The 23783-nt window shown below is 40.6% G+C and overlaps 1 protein-coding gene across 1 annotated transcript; it reads left to right on the top strand.

Moving 5' to 3' along the window:
• The first annotated feature begins 1599 nt into the window (after positions 1 to 1599).
• Positions 1600 to 14966, top strand: LOC124110718 (zinc finger protein 69 homolog B-like). Its single transcript, XM_046470077.2, has 7 exons — positions 1600 to 1704; positions 1798 to 1967; positions 4504 to 4969; positions 6037 to 6254; positions 7874 to 8193; positions 9367 to 10019; positions 10998 to 14966. The coding sequence occupies exons 2-7, from the start codon at positions 1936 to 1938 to the stop codon at positions 11445 to 11447; spliced, it is 2139 nt and encodes a 712-aa protein (XP_046326033.1). The 5' UTR covers positions 1600 to 1704; positions 1798 to 1935; the 3' UTR covers positions 11448 to 14966.
• Positions 14967 to 23783: the final 8817 nt, after the last annotated feature.

Here is a 23783-nt window from a genome sequence, read left to right as displayed (position 1 = left end):
GTCAGACACGTATATTGATTTACACCAGCAGTTGTCAGATACGTAGAGTGATTTACACCACGGTTGTAAGACACGTAAAGTTATTTACACCACGGTTGTAAGACAGCTAAAGTCATTTACACCAGCAGTTGTCAGATTCGTAAAGTGATTTACACCAGCAGTTGTCAGACACTTATATTGATTTACACCAGCAGTTGTCAGACACGTATATTGATTTACACCAGCAGTTGTCAGACACGTATATTGATTTACAACAGCAGTTATCAGACACGTAAAGCGATTTACACCAGCAGTTGACAGATACGTAAAGTGATTTACCCAAGCAGTTGTCCGACACGTTAAGCGATTTACACCAGCAGTTGACAGATACGTAAAGTGATTTACACCAGCAGTTGTCACATACGTAAAGTGTTTTACACCATCAGCCAGCAGTTGACAGATACGTAAAGTGATTTACAACAGCAATTGTCAAATATGTAAGGTGATTTACACCAGCAGCAAGCAGTAACTGTTGTCAGACACGTAAAGTGATTTACACCAGCAGTTGTCAGACACGTAAAGCGATTTACACCAGCAGTTGTCAGATACGTAAAGTGATTAACGCCTGCAGTTGTCAGATATGTAAGGTGATTTACACCGACAATTGTCAGATATGTAAAGTCATTTACCGTGGCAGTTATTTATACTGCCAGTTTTCAGATGATATGTAAAGTGGTTTATTCTGGCAGTTGACAGGTGATTGTGGGAGACACTCCATCTATATTACCAGTATTTTCAAATGTATTTCGTGCTGGTGTAAAATCCTTAAAATGAATACTACTAGATTACAAAAGCAACCCTATCTTATGTTGTATAGCCTGGCCAGTTTAAACCGGTGTTTAAATACGGATATACATACATTTCGATTGTTCAGGATGTTAGAGATACTGGTATTTTCTTATCTGAATTTTAACAACGATTAGTAGAAATACGTGTATAACACGAGTATCATGTGACGTCGTGGGTAACAATAATTTAAGTAGAAATACATTTAAATAGTAACTTGGAAACATCAAATATAGCACTAAATACCTATAAATCACCAACACATCATGATCATTTCCTTTTTTATATCGAAATTAAATCGCTTCCATCTTTAATTTCGCACAGAATTTATATCACTCGCGAGAATAATTTGATTGGACAGCTACTATAAGCGTCTTATTTTTTTCGAATCGGGTCAAAACGAATCTAAGGTAGTGAATTAGTGCGGGAGATAAACATATGACGGTTTGACAATGACGTATCCAGTTCATGCCTCGTACAAACTTATCCGATTCCCGTTTTGAATAGAAAATTAAAGCGCACGTAATATATTATATGTTCCACCTATTAGTGGTACTCCGGCAACGGAAAATTGATATTACTTCCCTTTGAAAACATGTTAAAATCCGGAAAATGGTGTGGACGTACATAACGTTTTTTGTTGGACATTGTTTTTCGGATGTCGTCATATCTTTGTTATTTTCACACATGATAGTATTTAAGTCCTTAGTTTAAGCATGAAAGTTAATGAAAAATAATGTTGTGTCCGAAAATGCCGAATGAAAATGATATATTTTCCGTAATTATTCCGGTATCATAATCCGAATCATAGGATTTCTCTTCTGTCTTTTCACAAACGTGTTGTAACATTACGAGCTAAGTAAGGCGATTATCAGTAATGTAAGTACAACTAGAAACAACCTAAATATTTCACAAGATGGCAGAAAGATCAATAATCTGGTTTGTAACTCTGAAATTCAATTTCCTTTTCAGGCAACGCCATTCAGTTCCAACAGTAAAATGGCATCCGTAAGGGATTATGGCGACTGAATCCGTCATCTTCAAGTTCACACCGTCGGTAGAAATAAGTCATTAGCTATAGTTGTCTACTATTCTGCTTGTGTCTCTGGAATGGAAGAGGAAACCGAACCAACACTTGCACCGTGAGTTTCATGTTCTACGATGCTATTTCACACTGACAGGGTCAAGCGGTCGGTTCTCAAAAGTTTATTCTGTGACAAATATGAGCAAATGTTTCCGCATTGTGTTAATCACAAGCTGTAGTAATTTATGTGTAACAGAATCGGCTAAATCAATGAATGTTAAAACTAGTCATTGTGGAGAAACACTGACAAAATCACACAAATGTTCGAAATTCATGGGGTAACTCTCAGGGCTGGTACGAGTCCAAATTTACTAGCCGGGTACCCGACCCTACCCGGGTACCCGCTGTAGCTCTCAAAAGTTGGGTACAAAATGTTCGATTGAGAATTGTTTTACTGGAGCCTGGCCAAAACTATTTTGATAGTTATGCATATCGTCGGATCAACATGATCATCGGTGTTCGGACGGCAATGTTAATCGCGACTTGGGCCTATTCCCGCTATAACGGGAAATGTAACATCAACAGACATTGTAAATAGCCAGATGATGGCTTGTTTTTAACAAAAAGTTGTCTTTTATAAGTGAATGGGATGTTTTACAGTTGTTCATGTGATTTGGGAGAAAACTACGAATGTTTCTAAGCGTCCGAATACCCATAACAAGGGGATACAAAGAAATAGGGTCTGGTCATGCATACACTGTAGTTGACTGAAGCTTTACCTTTACTCAAAACATATGAAAGTCACAAGAAGTGCGTGCATAGAGAGAAGGAAATGTGAACATTAGCGACTTGTTGTGTAACCTTGGAGTTACAGTGAATTTTTGTCCTTAAACTATATCAGGTTACTTACCATTGGTCCAGGTAGTCCTGAGGGTACCCGGGTCCGACTCAGTACCCACCCGAAACTGGGTACCCGAGTTAGCCATCCAAGACCTAGTGACACTCAACAAAATGTTACAAGTTGAAGATTTAGGGTAGTCTCGAGGCTACTATTAATAATAGTAACTGTATTGCACCTGCAATCTCAAGGACCAACACTGGATACACATGCCAAATAACCCATTATTATTGTTCTAATGGATCCGTGAAGATCCGGGGTAGAATAGGTCTTCAGCAACCCATGCTTGTTATAAAAAGTGACTATGCTTGTCATAAGAGGCGACTAATGGGATTGGGTGGTCAGGCTCGCTGACTTGGTTAATGCATCTCATTGTATCCCAATTGCGTGGATCGATGCTCATGATGTCAATTACTGGATTGTCTGGTCTAGACTCAATTATCTACAGACCGCCGTCATATGGCATTAAACAACAAACAAACAAACAATTTTGTTCAAATGATGTCACTAAGAATATGCAGGATGTCATCAAAAACGACATAAGACAATGATTAAAAAATATATGACCATACCAGTTGAAGAAAAAAATAGAGCACCTTTAGAATACAGTACCACTAGTTCTCTCTCAAAGACAATTTAAGCAACCAGTTTTTGTGAGAATCAATCGGATGCAACCGTCGGATTGTTGGCCCGACAGCTAACCGACTGAGCTACGGCCACACTGTGAAACTGAGTGCAAATTTACCTAGTCATGCCATTACTGAATAAATGTAGCTGGTGAAATTGGCTTGTGTGACTGTTCCAGGACTGTTTCCAGTCGCCAAAATATTTGACACTAAACAATTTCATCCTGCTTTCTCCATGTTTTTGTGTGAAGAATTTTGTGGTACTGTATTCTTAAGGTAGGGCGAAAAAACAATATCAGAAAACAGGACTTTTTAGAGAAAGTTCACACATATTAATTGATCAAACCAGGCCAAAACATGATTATGCATGAATTTTGCTAAAAAGTGAAGTGCCACAGATTTTGAAAGAGCAGCAATAACCAAGGGTCAAAGACACATGTGATTTATTTGCTTCCAAGTTTCATTATGAAAGTTTGTCAGCATGAACCAAGTGCCATCTTCCCGAGGCGAGGGATTTAACTGACTTTAAAAGTCAAGTTTCCGCCCCAGCCGAACTAGGCTGAAATTATGGTCTTATGGAGTTATACTTTAGCTAGACAAACAAGTCTATGTATAGTCCGATCAAAATTGCGTAGCAAAATCAACATCAATTTGTAAATTGCTGTGCAAATTTCTGTCAATTGCAGGCTTTGCAAAGCATGTGTACCAACAACTCAGCAACAAAAGATGTGTTCCAAATCTTTTCATGTTATTACTCACGGTTCTCATGTGATTTGATGCACTTCGCAAAGTAAGACACATTTTATTACAATATAGATCTTGATTACTGATCAGATCATCTTCACTTGGCAACGCCATTTTGTTTGAAGCAAATCCGAGTGATATGAGAGGTGGAATCTGATTGGTCAATAGGAGGGACTAGAAGGGACATAACTCATAATAGCCTCTGGTGGCGCTACTATCGAACCCAGAAATTCCAGTCTAGTTCGGCGATGGTTGAAACTGGACTTTTACAGTCAGTTACCTCCCTGCCTTGGCAATATGACCAGGCGCAAGCTATATCTAGTTCCTTAAATTGAGCCCTTTCAGCTGTGACTCTAGATATTGTTTGACTGTCATCTGTTCTCCAGACAAAGTGAAGAGAATGTTGGTGTTGGTGATCCGGATGCTGTGTCTGTGGCGACATCTATTGGTGGGGACTTTAACTCCTCTCAGTCTCAGTGGGCGCTGGTGCCACAGAACACTCTCATCACCTTCCACACCCTGCCCTTCAACTTGGAACAGATTGATGGAGCCGCTGACATCGAGTCCATTGAACAAGGTAGCCACATCACAGCCATTGAGGATGTTGCTCCAAAGCTGGAAGAATCTCTTGTTGCCCAGAACGTAATCGATGCTCAGATTGATGGCCAAGGTCATTTCCCGGGCAACACTGTTGTGGATGATGTTGTTGGAGTGCCTACAGCGACCTTCTCAGCAGTGGTGGAGGAGGCATTGGTCAAGGGTTCAGTAGAGACATCGGTTCAGGTGCAGCTTCAAGCAGGGGCTTCGGACACTCGGACTGAACCAGCAAATCTGAACAGAGAAGAGTTTACTGTAAGTTCAGGGTAGGAATGTTAACCTGAGATTAGCAAAATAATACTGCTGTCAATAATTTGTAGGTATCTAGCATGTCTATTGGATTATCCCATTTGTGGCAGGTATGAACAATCCCGTTACTCATCCTCTTACATTATTTTTGTCTGATATTGTATATGGTTCTATGAAAAGGTTCAATGAAATGTTGCCTCGTTGAGCTCCACTCTAACATGTTAAAAAACCTTTAGCTTTTGATACATTAATTTGCTTTTGACAGTGAAAAAGGGGGTTATATTTGTTAATTATTTATTTCAAATCATTGCAAAGTTGATATGAAAATACGATCATTTTACAAACTACCCATAATTTAGGTATGCCTTTGCCTTGATTTCCTTTATTTCTTAGGTATCATGGATATTGTTTTGATAACTTGTTTAACAGCTCAACAGCCCCCAAAGTTCACACATTGTATAACTGTATTGAATAGTGTTTAAAACATTTTAGTTTATTCATGTCAAGTCTGTGACTTAAATCAGCAGCAAGTTGACAAACAGGCATATGGGGGAAGGGAAGTAACTCAATGACTTGTCATTCCAGAAAACCTCTTTTGTTCTATCTCTTTCCTCATCCCCTAATGCTAATACTTAAAAGACATGCTTTGTATTTCATCCACCATGACCTGAGGCTGTATCATGCAAATGGTTTTGAAAAAGAATCTGTGAACCAAATAATTTATACTGAGGCCTTAGGTAAATGATAAGCATAAAAGAAGGCACGATGAAGGGGGGGAGGAGTTGCCCAATTGTTAAAGGTGTCTTATAATTCACTGTGCAGAGTTTTGTCCCTTGGGCACACCAGAAGCCTATAATCGTATGTTCTAACCCCTGTTAGCCCGGCCCTGATTATGTTTCTAGGTTTGTCAGCACCATACTTGTGCTTGTGGGTTTCACCAAAGTGGTAAACATCTGAAACCTGCATTACTTTGGGCCTTCCTCCCACCTTCCTTCCATGCTGTGATATAACTGGAATACTGTTGAAAGCGGCTTAAAACACATCTCACTCACTGAGAGCCTTGACCGTTCCAGCCAGAGATCTTCTGTCAAGTGTCAGCGACCCTGTCCGCTGCACTGCTGCACGCTATACCAGGCAGCCACTCGGTGCTGCTGGACGAGGTGCAGGCCGATGTGCGCACGCACCTCAACATCGACAGGGAGAAGGACTACACCATCATCGGCAACGTCAGCATGTTGGTCCGTGTCTACAACAAACTGCAGGCCATGATGCCCTTCTGTACAAAAACGAGGTAAGTCTCTACAGTGATTATGAGAACCACGGGAATGGATCCAGGGGTTAGTGGAGGTTGACTGAAATGCAAGCCCTGGAGGTATAGAAGATGCATTTATGGTATCGTTACCTTAGTATTGTATCTAGCTATGACATGCATCACAAACAAACTTACGAGTGGATTTATGGTAACAGTAATCATTGTATTAGTAAGGCAAATTCATGGGATCCCGAAAGACTAGAGTTCACATGTATTTTTTCATTGTATAACAACTATATGTTCAATTAAGAAATTTTCATGTGTACCTATGAAACCACTGAAAATGAGCCACGACAAAAGCAAGACACAACATCTACAGTTCAAACAAACGAGACTGAACTCTAGCTATTGCCCCTGTTGTTGTGCTCGTCTGTCAATAATTCCATGGTCATTGCACTAAATTCTGGATTCTTGGAGTACCCTGGTGTAAGTGAGTGGCCTAACAAGAATAACATTTTTTAAGAAATTATCGCTCTTGCTGTTTTCTGCTGAAGGATGAAATAGTGATGAATAAGTTTGGCTACATATGTATTTTGGACATGTTGTTGTCAGAGTCAATGCCAGGGTAAAAATGACTCATGAGAGTTGCCTCCCTTGTATGCTGTTCTGCCAGCTCCTTCCCAGCTTGTGACACCTTCATTACACTCTCGGCAACATCGCTGCCGTCAGCGTGGAAGCGGCCATTACAAGAATGAACTAACCCCAAATGTAGTCACGTTTATATTTTTGTGTATGTCTTTGGGAATGCCATCATTGTGCATTTTGAAAAGGTTTATGTCTGTCCAGTTTACCCAAATGAAGTTACCTTTATGTTTGTTTAATCAGGTTTGTTCGAGATTGCATACAAGTGGAAAATCTCCCAAATTTCCCCGTACATTCTTATTATTCCTATTTCATGCTAGTTGAAATGAAATAGAAATTCAAAGTTACAAAGAAAATAATTTAGCTGGGGTTAGAGTATTCGGCGTCATGACTGTCATCACTGGCTTGTAAACATAAAGGTAATTTATTATGGAGGTTGGGATGGTCAGTGGATCAAGGGATTTGAAAATATGACAGTCTCTGGGGAGGGTCGTAAAAACTAATAGGTACACATTTTTGGGATGGGTCATTTAAAACATGTACAAGGACATGTAGAGGGACATCCATTCCTCTCCTCAACACCCTACCCTCAGGCAAGTGGGGAGCATGGTTGACAGCATGAGCAAAGATCCATGCCTTGGATCTACAATGGCACACACTCAGTCGGGTCACGCAGTGTTACCATGGTAACTACCTGGTCCTCATTGGTTGGGGGAACTGGGGACCTTTTCTGTACTGAAAACGTAACGTGGGCTTCAGAGGTAGACAAGTAATGTATGTTGTAATGAAACACAAAGAGGCAGATCCAGGATGTTGAAACTTAGAGGCTGACTGTCATCATAGTTTAGAATAAAATGTCTGAAAGAAGGTGAGGCTAGCAATCCTTGATATCTGTCCCAGGGTCAAAAGGAAGACAAGTAGCAAGTAACATCACCTGTGTGTACATGCATTATTCTAGTCCTTTTGTGCCCTGGAATTTTGTACAGCAGGCAATATTAATATTTCCTTCATTTCAGATTAGAATTTGTTGATGACAACAAAGAAGACAGCCCTGCTGCATGTGACGTGAAGGTCGAGCAGGACAGCAAGGGCACCAACTGTAACCTGCTGGTGCCGCTCGTGTCGTCCCATGGGCGGGAGGTCCACCAGCCCCTCCGCTACAGTGGCTGTGTGCAGCTCGGGGACATGGACCAGGAGGACGAGGAATACAAACCTCGGCGAACAAAGCGCAACAGGAAGATGCTGCATCCCAAGAGGGTTCCCAAGTCCCAGGGGGACAAGGTGAAGGTCACCAGCAGTGGAGCTGGAGGAGGGGGAACTGCTACAGGCGATGCAGGTAGTGAGTGAGTGTGTGTGTGTGTGTGTGTGTGTGTGTGTGATTTAAGATGCTGTCTGCAGTACTCCAGGAATATCACTGCACACATGTAAATGTTCAGGTCTGGAACATGAAGACACAAAGCAAGGTCACACATGTGATCACCCAATCCACACTTTAAGTCTCTTGACCCATTCTCCCTGGACTCCGAACTAGTATGTGCAGACATAGACACACACACACACACACACACACACAAACTAGTATAAGCAGGCACCCACACACTCACACACCCATTTCACCTCACCTTCACCATATACTTGTCAACATCTGTCAACATCTGTCAGACTAAAGGAATGCAGGAAGAGTATTGTCATGGAAAAGAATGTCTAAAACTAAACTATGGCCTGATGGTTAATGTGTTCGTTCATCAAACCGAAGACCTGGGTTGATTCCCCAATTGGTACAACGATGTGTGAAGCACAGTTACGGTGTCCCCCACCGTGATATATATGTTACAAGGGGCATAACCCTACTCCCTCATACACAAAAGCAACAATTTTTAGTCCAAGCAAGTTTGATTGAAAATTCTGAAGGAATGTGTGCACAGTCGCAGAGAAATGAAAAGATTAGTGACTTGTTGTGAGACTGTGACATTTTATTGTTTTTGTCATTAAACAATGTAGCATGTGACTCCTGTGGATGTCTGGATCCTACTCAGGACCTGCCGACGTGATTACTGAGCTACCTGTCTTAAGGCCTAAAAAGAGAAAGGATTGGTTCTCAGGCAATGGCTTTTGAAAATATAGTGCGGGCCGGCGGTGTTTTTTGTCGTTGCTTGTTCAAACTAGTATGTAACCAAATGAACTGTTGTGTACCATCAACCTGGGAAAGGGCCTCCCGATATAAACAAGCATACAAACTCCTATTGCTGCTATGACCATAACATCAGATGTGCAGTAAAGCAGTACGCATTTAAAAGGAAGTAACTGTGTGATATTTTGGAACACATTATTTTTGCATATCAGGATTTTTTTTATCCTTTTGAAAATGGAAAAAAAAACGAAACAGGCAGCAGACTCTATTATGATGCGGGCAGTGCCTACGAGCCAAGACTATTCTTTTTTTTGCCTAATTGAAACACTATAATAGTAGTAACATATTTTTACTAGTATCCTGTAATGTCTTTTTCAGACGAGTTACGAATACAGGAAAGAGCAAAAAGCAGAAGGAAATACGAGCTGAGAACACCATTCAAGTACTTCTGCAAGATTTGTTCCTTCAAGACAAAGCGAGAGAGTCACCTGAGCAAACACATGGTTCTCCATGAGAAGAACACTCGCCTGTACCCATGCAGTCAGTGCAACTTCATCGCCATCCGCTACAGTGTCATGCGCAGACACGAGATCACCCACAGTGGACAGGGACACAAGTGTGAACAGTGTCCATACAAGGCAGACAATGCCAAGTTAGTTCTTAAACACAAGCGGCTGAAACACACACCCAAAAAATCGGCCCATCTGAAGTGTCCTGAGTGTAACTATAGAACCAGCCAAGACTCGTTGATGGCTCGCCACATTCAGATACATTTGACAACTGGTGAACTTGAAGGGTTGAAGCTGAGCTATCCCTGCCCTGACTGTGAATATTTGACTTATCGCAAAGAGCACTATCTACGGCATCGTGCTAATGTCCATGGAAACAGTCGGCCTTATTTATGTGATCTGTGCGGAATGGCCTTCAAACGACCAGACACACTAGCTCAACATAAACTGACTCATCAGGATCGTAAAGACAGAAACTTTTCTTTCCATTGTAAGCAGTGTGGGAAAGGCTTCCGATCTCAGGTTTGTGTTTCTTGTCTTAGTTTTAAGCTTGAAGGGTGAGGATTGGTGGTGTAGTCTTGTGGCGAAAGCGTCCACCCATCATGCCAAAGGCCTGGGTTAGATTCCCCACATGGGTAAAATGTGTGAAGCCATTTTCTGGTATTCCCTGCCATGATACTGCTTGAATATTTCAAAAAGCAGCGTAAACCAGACTCACTCACTCAAAGGATGCGGTGTCCTGTTGGTCTGTTCTTCTCCAAGATGATGAAGGACTGATCCCGAATGTTCAGTTGGATGTCAGGTATCAAACATGTCATAATAAGACTGAGATTTGGTCATGGCATTAAAAAGAAATATTATTTTCTTTTAAACTTGTTTACATGGTTTAAACATGTTTAAAATAAGTATATATATATATATATATATATATATATATATATATATCTTTTGAAAACCATGAGGTCTAGGAATCTGAAATCATTGATATGATGTAGATTTTATCATTCCAGTGACATAAGAATATTAAAAAAAAAAATCAGAAAAAAATCAAACTTTGAAAATCTGTAAAGTTCTCACTCCTCAGAAAACGACAGGGCTCGGAGAGCTGAAACTTTATAAAGATGAGTAAGACCATTTGTTCATGGCATGGAAATGAAAACATTATGTATTTTTGAAAATGAAAACACAGTCTTCAGTCTGAGATTCTGTCGTTGGCTTTGGTTTCCAGTCACCTCCCTTACCCACTTCCATTTTTCCGTATCTCGACATTTGATCAGTCGGTATAATATTAATGAAAATCAGGGGCAGGTAATTTGAGATCGGGAGAACTACGGGAATGGGTCAAGGGATAAATGTGTGTTCACCGAAATGTGAGCCCTGAAAACATAGATTATTATTGTTATTATTGTTGTTGTTGTTATTATTATTCCATATTGAATTGTTATATTATCTTAATAAGCATGTGAACAACCACTATACCTACCTATGATTTCTATGCAGTCACACCTGGCCGAACACCTGACAATGCACTCGACCGAGCGACCATACCTCTGTGATCACTGTGGAGCTTCCTTCAAAACTCAGAACGTGCAGAAAAAGCACATCCAGACAATTCATGTGAATCCCCGGTCCTTCGGCTGTGATAAGTGTAGCAAACGCTTCAACACTAAGTACGCTCTGCGCCGGCATGTTCGGACTCACGACACTCCGGGCATGCGCGAGATGCAGAACCTGGCCGTGGAGCAGCTGACAACGGTGGATGCAGATGCTCTGCAGACTGTTCACACTGTCACGGAGCAGCCCACTCTAGTTCAAGACGTTATCAGTGCTTCAATGGAGGAGTCTTACGACCAGTCGACTGACGGCCTGCGGCAGGCGTACAGCGTCATGCCTAACAATGAGACTACTACAGCTCTACTATACCTTACCAGCAACCTACAACTGGACTGATTCTACCCCAAACTGGGATTTTCTTGCTTGTGGGTGTGGTACTGTTTTGTTTTACAGTGTTAAAAATAGTCCTGTAACCATGGTAACAATGCGCTTTGCTGTTATTTGGTATGTGTTCTGGTAATAGGGTTGTGATCTCAAACAGGAGTTCAATCTCATTCAATACAGATCCTTGCTCCTATACTATTCAACTCTGTATGGAGATCTAACATGTAGGAAGCAATCAGCATTGAACATCTAAATGTTTTGTATGAGCAAGTGAAACATTCAGAGCAGCATATCTTATTTCTGTATCTTGAAAACAAACAAAAATGGGCAGTTCCAAATGGAAAATAATACAGTTCACACTATTATGTTGTCGTGGATATTTACATACCCTGTTGTTCCTTAACGCCATGGCATCTCCACCCAAATTGTGTCCTACATGTGACCATGCTATCGAGGGTACACTTGTGTTCATGTGTGTTTTCTTTTTAAAGATAGAAATTTCCAAATTGAGATCGTGAAGACATTACGGTGAATCTGACTGGCTCAAGAATCTATGCATCCTTCAAAGATTGCACAGGGTTCAGCTGATGTGCTGTTCACCAGGTCTCCATACAGAGTGGTATCAGAGTAGAAGATCTGTTTTACTCAGAGTCAGTCAAACAAACAATACATTGGGACTAGGGCTGGGATGGGTAACTCAGGCTCTCGGGTCGGGTGGGTCCTGAGTAGGAACCGGGGACCCACAGTACGACCCAGACCCCCGTGGTTAGTTAGTGATACACTGTTTAATGACAAAAAATCCCAATAACTCAGTGGTTACACTACAAGTTCCTTTTGACTTGTATATATGTTTGGGCGGAACCGCATTATCGGTGGTTCAATAAGGGAGCTAACTCCGCTTGCCTAATCGAAAGTTTGAGGTGGGCCCACATTCAAAACTAACGCACTTGTTGTAGAGAATATGTACTACGTCAAAAATCTGTATCAAGAACTACTATTTAAAATGAGTATTGTGACTTTTAATCGGATAAGAATATACAAACACGTAGAAACTACAGCAGAACTCACTTGTACAAACATCGCAAAACTAGGTCGTTAGGTCATTAATATTCATGAGTTATTCCTTTTATGGAACAAGTTCCCTGAGAAATTTTGAGGTCATATAGGCTTGTATCATAACCGAGTTCGATTAGGTTTATATGGCCACCGACATTTATGATTAGATTGATGTGTTATATGTACTGGAAAATGTTGATTGTATGGTATTGTCTCTCAAATTTAATTTGAAACACGTTTCTTGTGTTGTTACTATTTTTGCATAACTTTGGAACGAGAGTTAATCATTGCAGTTATGTTTATCATGTTTATTAAGACTTGTATGGGAATTTTGTTTTATTTGCCATTCTCCAGCAGTGAATGGGTACCCGTTAGAATGAGACCCATTCAACTGACATGCTGTCCTGTCAAATAACACACGAGTGAAAGTTATTCTGAGCTAAGCTGGTGATAAGAGTGATGGTGATGGTTGTGTTGTTTCCTGAAATGAAGCTTTAATGGAGAATGGACCCAGGGTATCTATCAAAATCAAATGGAGACATGGTAGCCTGGATACTCGAGGATGGGACATGTGGACATGAAGTATGACATATCATCTGGCAGATTGTTATTGATTGTGGATGATTGACAAACAAAGAAATAGAACAGATTTACTACTGTGTGGCACTGTGTTTTGATTATGTTCGCGCTGTCTACATGGTCTAGTGATAATTGACAACAGATAAAGCATGTTAATGTCATTGCCAGTATGTCACAGGCTTGTTCCTCCATCAACAACATTCAAACAAAGAAGTGACTAAAGTTTGGCATCCTAATTGATCAACTGCTAGTTTATGATATACATGTACTACTAAAAAGGAGTTAAAGAGTACCTGATAATTTTAGTATGAATATAGATATTCTGTCATGGCTTGTATTGCAACACAGCCTTCTAACTGTGGGTGTCCTATTACTTGTTTTGAGTAGTATGTATAGACTCCTATACTTTCTTATGTAAGATAGCTACGCGATAAAATCGCAAAGAACAATGAAGAACAAAGCATGGTTTATTATCACGAAACGTTCTATCATGATGTCATTTATGGAGATTCGAACATGAGCTTGCAATTTCATGACATCGTAAATTGGACAACGTTATTTTTTTAGCGGGACATATCTGGTGAGTTGTTTCCACAGACGTAGCTGGGCAACATAGATAAACACAATGGCCAATTGATTGCACCCAAAAGTGGGAGAGATATGTGTATCGATATTTAGAGAAAAGGTACAGATAATTGACCTGTAAACTGTAAGAATATCCGGGAAATACCAAATTTAACTTCCCTGATCATAAAATAGACTTGTCCAACATTTCCAAGATCAGATTGTTTTCAGGGAGTTAACATTATTTAAATAGGGGTAAATACTTTTCAATCACTTCAGGGAGAATAAACCAGGGTGTGCACCTCATGGTTTATTCTCCCTGCAGTGTTTTCTGTACGATAAACAACGACCACCAGTCGTTAACTGTCTTGTATCCTGAATTTCCATGCATCTTTTGGAGACAGTTATATTTTGACATTGATTTAATTTTTCTATGTGTCTTAGATTCCATCGGTACCTGAAGACAATTGGACAAGGAGCAGTGTATGTTATTTTAGATGGTAACATCTTTTTGTATGAAAAAGCAGCAGGGGCATTTGACAGGGAACTCAAATAACAGTTGCCATGATTGTATCAAGAGCAAGTAGGTGTATTGTGGTATGTGTTGACTGCTCTGATGGATAAGAGATAGAGCCTGATTGAGGAATCTTGTGTAGTCTGTGTTGATGAAGGATGTGAAGCGGAATAAGAACAATGTTAATGTGTAATAGTGTTATCAGTAGTTTCTTAAACAAATCAACCACTACAAAATAGTTCAACAAACACAATACACGAACAATTTTTACAACATATAGTTTTGTCTTTCCAAAAAGGGTCACGTCCAGTTAATAGTAGAAACATGTGAAACTTAACAAAAGACTTGTAGTACAACATAGTTTGATTCCTGACCATTGGTGGAGCCAATTTCTGTTGCTGACTAACCTCAAGCAATCTGACGTAGACATACCAACATACCATACCAACAAAATATACCATTACCATACCAAACCAATACAACATACCATGCCAACACAACATACCATCACAATATACAATACCAATATTGACACACCATACCATACCATTCCATACCATTCCATACCATACCATACCATACCATACCATACCATACCAACAACAATATCTTCACAATATACCATCCCATGCCAACACAACTTACCGGTGAACAGCTGAATGTGCTGTAATTCTGTTCTCACCTTGTGTACTGTGAGTCTTATTTATTACCTTGAGAGACTGCACCTTCCTTGACATGTTGCATGTGGAAATGCTGGGTGCAGTTACTTTTATTATCTTCTTGTACAAGGTGCATTGGCATTAAATTTACAGTTTGTGGTCTTGCATTTGTCTTCTCTTTACGTCAGTTTTGATAAATGTTGTTTTCCTTTCCCCTGGACTATGGCGCCATGGTTGTGAAGGAGCCTGGTGACCATGGTAATGTGAGTCCTGTTTCACACAGCAATCAAGCCTATAGAATTAGTCCCCAGTAACCCTTGTTTGGGGTCCGAGGCTACATAATGGACTGGGTGGTCAGGCTAGGGGACTTAGTTTATACCATGTCATTGTACCTGCTGCAGTGTCTGAAATAAGCGCCTGCCCGTAGGCCTGTGACAGGTAGATCTCATATCGGCCGTGGTTGTATGGGTCCTTGTGGCCTGCAGTAAATTTATGTGTATATTCAAATGTCACAATAAAGTACAGTTTTTCTGAATGAGTGCTTAGGGGCTGACCATTTGATATTCTTGGGGGGCCTGGGATTTTATCGAAATTAATTAATTGTCCCTGAAAATTCTTTAATGAAATAATTATGCTTCATTTTGTGGGGAAAAAAAAGAAATGGTCTGCCACAAAAATTACATAAATTTTGTCTCCTAGTTAAATTAAAAAATATATGCCTTTGCAGCTGTAACTGGAAATGTACCTGGTCTCAATATGAACCCAACTCTCTTTTACTCAGATACCAGTATACCGATACGTAGGTCTCTGCGTGATCTGATAATAATGAAAATGAAGACCTGAAACCTTTATGAATAAAAGAGACAAAACCCATTTCAATATTCATAAGAAATCTCTGCCAAAAGAAGTGTGGATGAATCACTATCAAATAGTGTTGACACCAGTTGTTCACGAAAAGGTGGCACCCGTCACAAACACATGCAACATCACAACTTCTTTATTATTTGCAATGAAAATTAAGGACTACTTCTTAATGTTTCTGGACTACTAGACATTTCAGGACTACTACTTTTACTTTCCAGGACTACTTCTTGATGTTTGAGGTGGGAAGGATGGTGGCCCAGTAGTCTAAGGCGCCATGATTCGCTGTGCAGAGTTGCGTCCCTTGGGCACGCCAGAAACCTATGATTGTGGGTTCAAAACCGAATTCAACCCGATTATGTTTCTAGGTTTGTCAGCACCACACCCGTGCTCATGGGTTTCACTGAAGTGGTAAATGTCTTCACTTTGGGCTTTCCTCCCACACTAAGATGACATGCCATGATATAACTGGAATACTGTTAAAAGCGGCGTTAAACCCAACTCATTCACTCACTCTTGATGTTTCAGGATTACTTTTTGACGTTTCAGGGCTACTTCTTGACGTTTCAGGACTACTTCTTGACATATCAGGGCTTCTCTTTGATGTTTCAGGAATACTTCTTGACGTTTCAGGACAACTACTTCACTTTTCAGGGCTACTTCATGACATTTCAGGGCTACTTCTTGACATTTCAGGACTTCTTCTCGACGTTTCAGGACTACTGCTTGACGTTTCAGGATTACTTCTTGACTTTCCAGGACTACTTCTTGACGTTTCAGGACTACTTCTTGACGTTTCAGGATTACTTCTTGACTTTCCAGGACTACTTCTTGCCGTTTCAGGACTACTTCTTGACGTTTCAGGTCTACTTCTTGACGTTTCAGGGCTACTTCTTGACGTTTCAGGACTACTTCTTGACGTTTCAGGGCTACTTCTTGACGTTTCAGGGCTACTTCTTGACATTCCAGGACTACTTCTTGATATTTCAGGACTTCTTGACGTTTCAGGGCTACTTCTGGACAACTACTTCACTTTCCAGGAGTATTACTTTGCTTTCCATGACTACCTCTTGACGTTTCAGGACTACTTCTGGACATTTCAGGACTGCTTCTTCACGTTAAAGGGCTACTTCTTCACTTTTCACAGGACTACATCTAGACGTAAAAGGCTATTTCTTGACGTTAAAGGGCTACTTCTTCACTTTTCACAGGACTACTTCTAGACGTAAAAGGCTATTTCTTGACGTTAAAGGGCTACTTCTTCACTTTTCACAGGACTACTTCTAGACGTAAAAGGCTATTTCTTAACGTTAAAGGGCTACTTCTTCACTTTTCACAGGACTACTTCTAGACGTAAAAGGCTATTTCTTGACGTTAAAGGGCTACTTCTCCACTTTAAAGGACTACTTCTTTCTCCTTCAACAGGTGAAAACTGAGTAGGCATACTTATAATATATCTATATATTATAATACATCTTTTAGGCATTAAGCCAGTTTAGGGCATAAGCCTGGGTCCAGCTTGCTCGAAGTATAATACGCCTTGGGTGGGGTTTTCTTGTTAAACTGCGGAATGGTATTTCAGTGGGCCAGCGCTATTAAACAAGCAGCCACAGATGGTCGAAACGTCTGCAAATATATATACCTGTGTTGTCACACTACATTCGTCCGGTGGTCCTCTTAATCGTGTGATGTTTGTTTGTTTGTTGTTTAACGCCGCACTCAGCAATATTCCGGCTATATGACGGCAGTCTGTAAATAATCGAGTCTGGACCAGACAATCCAGTGAGTGTTATCATGAGCATCGATCCACACAATTGGGACCTATGACCTGCATCAAACAAGTCAGCGAACCTGACCACCCGATCCCATAAGTCGCCTCTTACTACAAGCATAGCGTAACAAGTAACAAGTGCACTAACAGGCAAGTGAGTGGGCCAACATTCCTCAACGTGTGATCCGTACTCTCATATCGTCACAGTCCCCCGCCGTGACATAGATGGAATATTGATAAAAGACGTGTAAAACCTTACTCACTCACAAATATCGTCACTCAAAATATTGAGTGATCATGACCTTGACCTTTGTTATTTTCCGTGCGACGTCTCCACCGTTATCCTGTTGCATCATTTCATCACTCAAAACTTCAAACATGAATGTGCGGTAGTCCCCCCGCCCGTACCCCAAATCTAGTGACGCGTTTCATTTTTATTGAGTTTTTCGAGTGAGTAACTTCGGTTTAACGTCGCTTTGAACAGTATTCCAGTTATAACACGGTGTGTCAGCTTTTTTTTGGAGGAGAGCCCGAATTGATGCAGGTCTCAAACATTTACTACTTTGGTGAAACCCGAGACGACGGGTATGGTGCGGACAAACGAAGAAACGTAATCAGAGCAAACCGGGATTCAAACCCACAATCATAGTTTCTGGCATGTCCAAGGGACGCAACTCTGCACAGCGAATTGCGGTGCCTTGGATGGTTGGGCCACCCGTGCCCCCGTGACGAGTATAGATGGAATACTTGAAAGACGTGTTTTCACGGGCAAACCATCCAGAAGCATGGAAAGAGACGTCCGCCTTGGGTCTCGTGACACATGACAATGTCTTAATCACTAAAGGCCATTCTTCCCATCCTCAGACAGCGTTTCAGGAACAGTTGAGAACCTCTATGAGCTGGGACTAACACACTACTCTCTGCTATGCCTTTATCCCGTAATACCCCTTTATCAAATTAGTACTGTAAAATAGTGATTTAAGAGCTTCCTCACCCTCGAAGCCAGCTTTCTTGATTAAATCTAACACCGTGCCATTGTCAGTCTCGGGGTGAGGACTGGCAATTTCATAGACTTAGTCTCACTCCAGCTGGATACAAATTGGTGTCAAATTACATGCGGCTCACCTTAACCGCACCATAAGTTGTTAACTTTTGAATAGGACTCAAATACTCGAGACGACAAATTGGAAACAGTCTTAAGAAAGATTAAGAATGATGAGTTGTGTAAGTGATCTATGAGGCAATTGTTATCTGACAAACCATCGCACCAATGCCTTAATACGAGAACCTTTTAAACTGGTATATGTATCTTTCTTTGCACCTGAGTTGTTTTGGGCTTACGGAATTAGGTATATTATTTTCTTCTCAATTGTATCTCAATTATAAACCGTTGCTAGGCTTGAAATATAGATAGCTACGCGATAAATCGCAAAGAATGAAGTGTGGTTTTTTTCATTCGTCTTTTATTTCTTAATTATAAACCATTTTTTAAAGAAATAAACGAGTTGGAATTGTTTATCGTACAATAAAACACTGCATCTCTCTGCGGTGTTTTTTTTTTTTAAAGAAATAAACGATGAGTGGGAGTTGTTTATCGTACAATAAAACACTGCAGGGAGAATAAACAATGAGGGGCGCAGTGTTTTATTGTACGATTAACAACGACCACGAATCGTTTATTCCGGCTTTAATACAATACTACTGTCTCATGAAAGTCCACTATACTGGGGGCTTTGAGGTAACCTTGTGATTAAAGCGTTCGCTCGTCACGCCGACGGGTACAATGTGTGAAGCCCATTTCTGATGTTCCCCTCCATGATATTGCTGGAATATGGCAAAAAGCGGCGTAAAACCATATTCACTCAGTCATTCTATTACACCGTTACATAATGGCAACATTAGGAATGATCGAGTCTAGGCGAGGCAAATTAGTGGTTTACGTAGGGGGTATTCTGGAGACCGCTGTCTGACGTTTGGGCTCTGTCCTGCATGAAGGAACCATCAGGGGGGGTGTGTTCTGGAGACCGCTGTCTGACGTCTGGGCTCTGTCCTGCATGAAGGAACTATCAGGGTGTGTTCTGGAGACCGCTGTCTGACGTCTGGGCTCTGTCCTGCATGAAGGAACCATCAGGGGGTATTCTGGAGACCGCTGTCTGACATCTGGGCTCTGTCCTGCATGAAGGAACCATCAGGGTGTGTGTGTGTTCTGGAGACTGCTGTCTGACCTTAAGGTCAGTGTTATCAGGAACTCGCTAAACACTCATCACTTTTACAGCTTACGTCCACTAATCGCTCCAGAGAAATTCTACAAACCGGAAATGACGCATGTTTTACCCTCATTGTTCTGTGGCCGAACCTCTAGGGACACCTTCAAAATAAATCCTTGCAAGAAACGTGTCCCCAGTCGGAATTTGGGGCTTTGTTGCAAAGTAGCGTTAAATGGAGTCAACTGATTGCAATCTTACACCCTCGTTCCCACAGAGGTAACTGCTGCCTTGGGATCTACTGCAGTTACACTGCAAACACGAAAACGTCGTTTTTTTCCGTATATGGTCATTGGACGGAAAAACGACTAAAAATTCATTAAAATTGATTAATTGGTCAGCGTCTAGAAAGTGTCCAGAAAAGGGTCGAGTTTTTCAAGCGTAAAATGGACGGAAAAACGATGCTTTTTGCTCCGCCTTGTACAACTGTTAACGGCCAATCAGATGGCGCTGGTCCCCCGACGCACGTGATGTCCAAGGCTTCCTTTCGGAAGCTTAAGGTTTCGTATTTCTGGCATGCCTTGCTCTAGTATCTGTCGCGCGCAGTGCAGCGAGATTTGCTGATAAGCTAGTTTTAGGATATGTTACATGTTAATGGAATTCAGACACGCGCCAAGAAGTCAAACTAAACAATGTTACTAAGTTTATTGTGGTAACGGCTATGTACAGTTACCCCTATCGGATAATGGGTTGTGTTTCATTTGGTTATAACAATAACTAATTTTTTAATGTGAAGTTTACAAGATTTACGACTTGGACGCGAGGTCGGTCACATGACGTTCTTCACGTGACTGTATTCTTGAAAAGGCGTAAACACTGACTACTTCCACATTCCTGGGGAAAACCCTTGGAATTCCCTGGTACGAATTCATACAGAAGCGTGGTTGCAAGCCCATTTAAGGATACCCTCGCTACAACCCATCCCAGAGAGAAAAAACACGAAAAGAAATCCAAACTGTCGCAGTGACAATTTACAGAAATCTATGAATTTACCTTAGTATCTATTTGACACATCTTCACAATCACCTTTCAATGATCGGCCAATTGATCAGTGATGCCAAAGGCTTGAAATAGCCACAGGTTAATTAACAACTTCGAAAATATCTCCCGTCACGTTTATCGTGTCGGCCATTTTGACGTATTGTACTTGATGTAAATGTATTACGACGCTCTGTCATTGTAATTGACTTACTGAGGTAATTCTGTAAAAGATCTTCTCATCTAATGAGGATATTGTTTGGAATATATTTCTTGTAAACATACTAAAACATATGTTCCTCGCTTTGGGGGGAACTATTTTATTCCGGGGTGGCCCATTAAATCTAGTAGTAAGTCAGGGCACCATGCGTGATCTGTTATTTTATGTGTTTAAATTACGATTTGGGGCGTTAATAAAATACACTGACGCAAGTATATTCTATTCAAATCAATTGGATAATTGAATATGCTTTCTTTTACATATTACATAACATCACTGCACAAAATATGAACAGTTGCAGTAACACACTACGGTAATCGCATTAAACATCATTTTCAACTGTACAGTATTTCAGTATTTCAGTTATATCATGGTGTATCAGACTGATGTGGGATAAAAATCCGAAGTGGTTCAGGTCATCCAATGGGTGTTCGGGAAAAGGTGAGCGTATCCTGCCACACAAGTGGCACCCGTCACAAACACATGCAAGGACAAGTCAATTGTTCACCTGAACAAAGCACGGAAACACACAATGATGCCCGTCCTCAGTTTTACCAAGCATGTAAATTATTTTGTCCGTCAAAAACATGGACGAGTATAAACAATATGTTCATTCACGTAATACATGTCATACATTTGACAAAATGTATTGACTCGGAGCATTATTGTTAATCACAGCGTATGCAGCTCAACTCATCACCCATCCCATTATTGATAACCCTTCTTGAAGATCTATGAAATCAGAAGCTGCAACACTCTATCTTTTAACTGGCATGTCAGACTTCTATTTCATTACTCAGTTTTATTTGCACGGATTACTATGGAAGGGACATTGTCTCGTTGTCGCATTGTCGCATTGACGCCTTTACAAAAACAAGCAAAACGTGTCAAAATTAACAAAAGCGCCACAATTGGCCATTTGTCGCATTGTCGCGTGTTCGCATTGTCGCTCTTTGATAATCCTTTTCTTTATTTTACAAAAGGGCGACGATGCCGTAACGCGACATTTTCAAGGTCAAAATATGTCTCGTTGTCGCATTGTCGCCCCATCACAAATGTGTATAAAAGGCGTAACGTTCAGTTATTGTTACAGTTAGGAAGTTCAACCTGATAAATGTACGTCTTGAAATGAAAACACAAGTCCGTCCGCGAGTCCATAACGTTTTATTGTGAGCTCTTCTCTAAAAGTGCTTAGTGTTCAACTCCCAGTTCCAAACACGTAGTACCTCCTCAATAATCCACATACCTCCAGTGCAGTGGTCTTCCGGAAGATATTACTCTTGACCGTATTAGACAACGGACGAGTGCACGCCTGACCTGTGACCTCGTTGCAACCCTCGTGATGTGTTTGCCGAAGGGAGAGGTGTAGGAAATGTGTGCTCCAGCCCAGCGCAGAGCTCGCGACACACTGTATACTGATGTATACAGTATATTGCAGTTGATATACTGTATACTGCATGTGATACTTATTTGCGGGAATGTTACAACTTTCAAGATTCAAGATTCAATTTGCATATATTTCATATACAACAGACCGCCGTCATATATGACTGGAATACTGCCGAGAGCGGCGTTAAAACAAATTGTTTTCATAATGGAGCGCTGCAGTCATTTAAAATAGAACCGTATACATATGTACATGTAGTACCAACTCACTCTATTTGTTTCGAATATTCAGCAGAAAATATATTATTAACCAGGTCTTTGGGAAAAGATATCAGATTTTTATAAGCAGCCACATAGGGATGATAAAGGACCCCTCGCTGATTAGGTTCTTGTTTACTTAAGAGCAGAGTTGGCCATGTTAGATGATATAACCAAAATCCGGGAGCTCCGGCGGGGGGCAAGCTGGTCTTGTTAGTGTATGGTATGAGCTGTGACGTTGACCCAAGAGAATAATGTAAAACATGAGACCAACTCAAGTCTATAATGATTGGGAAAGTCTAGATTTCCACAGCTCTAGCCTGAAATTAAGAATTGTTCTATGCTCCATTTTAATTGTATTATTTTCATTTTGTAGACATGGATGGACCAACCAGGAAAGAAATTGATGGAATATTAATATCACATGTTACCACTGATCCCGTTAAATTCATCACACAATAATAAATTAGTATTTGACATTACAGCATTTGATTATTAGGGCATGACCATGTACATGTTCACTGTAGTAATGTACACACCAGTCAACTTGATTATAATTTTTATCAAAGTGTAGCGCGGCATCAACGATTACTTTATGATATCCTCACTTGTCATCGATGTATTGACATCGAACAATGGACGGCAATTCGAAATTCTTATGGATAGCTTCAATAGGGACAGCGCCGGTGTCAGTACAATTTTCCTAGTTAAAATAAGTATCTACAAAATATAATCTGAAGCAGACAAGAACAATATTTTTTTATTACTGCTTACTTTCATGGATAGAATTAAGGCAATCTAGGCTTGCCATATCGTTCTAGACTTGAGCTGGATTCCTTTTAAATTTATTCTGTATGGTCTGGGAGACGAACGGGCGTCAGTATCGCATTGAGAACTGGGACAGCCTTAATCAGTGTAATCGGATATGTTGTGGAGTTTCGGTTTTGGGCTGTTTGCTGAATATATAGAATTGCGAGTTATGTATACTCTGTATTCTTTCGTCATGGTAGCATATATATTTTCTATGTTGCTTTTTGAATTATCCACAAATAATGAGAACTACAATGTAAACCTCTCTCTGGAGATATGCAATAATACTACTGAAGGGCATATCTGAAAAATGGGACTTCTCGACAAATATTTCTTTCTTAAATACTACCCGTTACAGGCATTCTGATCATTATATCATACTTTGTACAGTTTAAAAGTCAAATAATGGCAAATTGTGTATCTTTCTA

This window comes from Haliotis rufescens, unplaced genomic scaffold (genome assembly GCF_023055435.1).
Source record: "Haliotis rufescens isolate VD_foot unplaced genomic scaffold, xgHalRufe1.0.p SCAF_10, whole genome shotgun sequence".
NCBI lineage: Eukaryota > Metazoa > Mollusca > Gastropoda > Lepetellida > Haliotidae > Haliotis > Haliotis rufescens.
The sequence above is the reverse complement of the archived record's forward strand: the minus strand, read 5'-3'. Positions and strand labels throughout refer to the sequence as shown.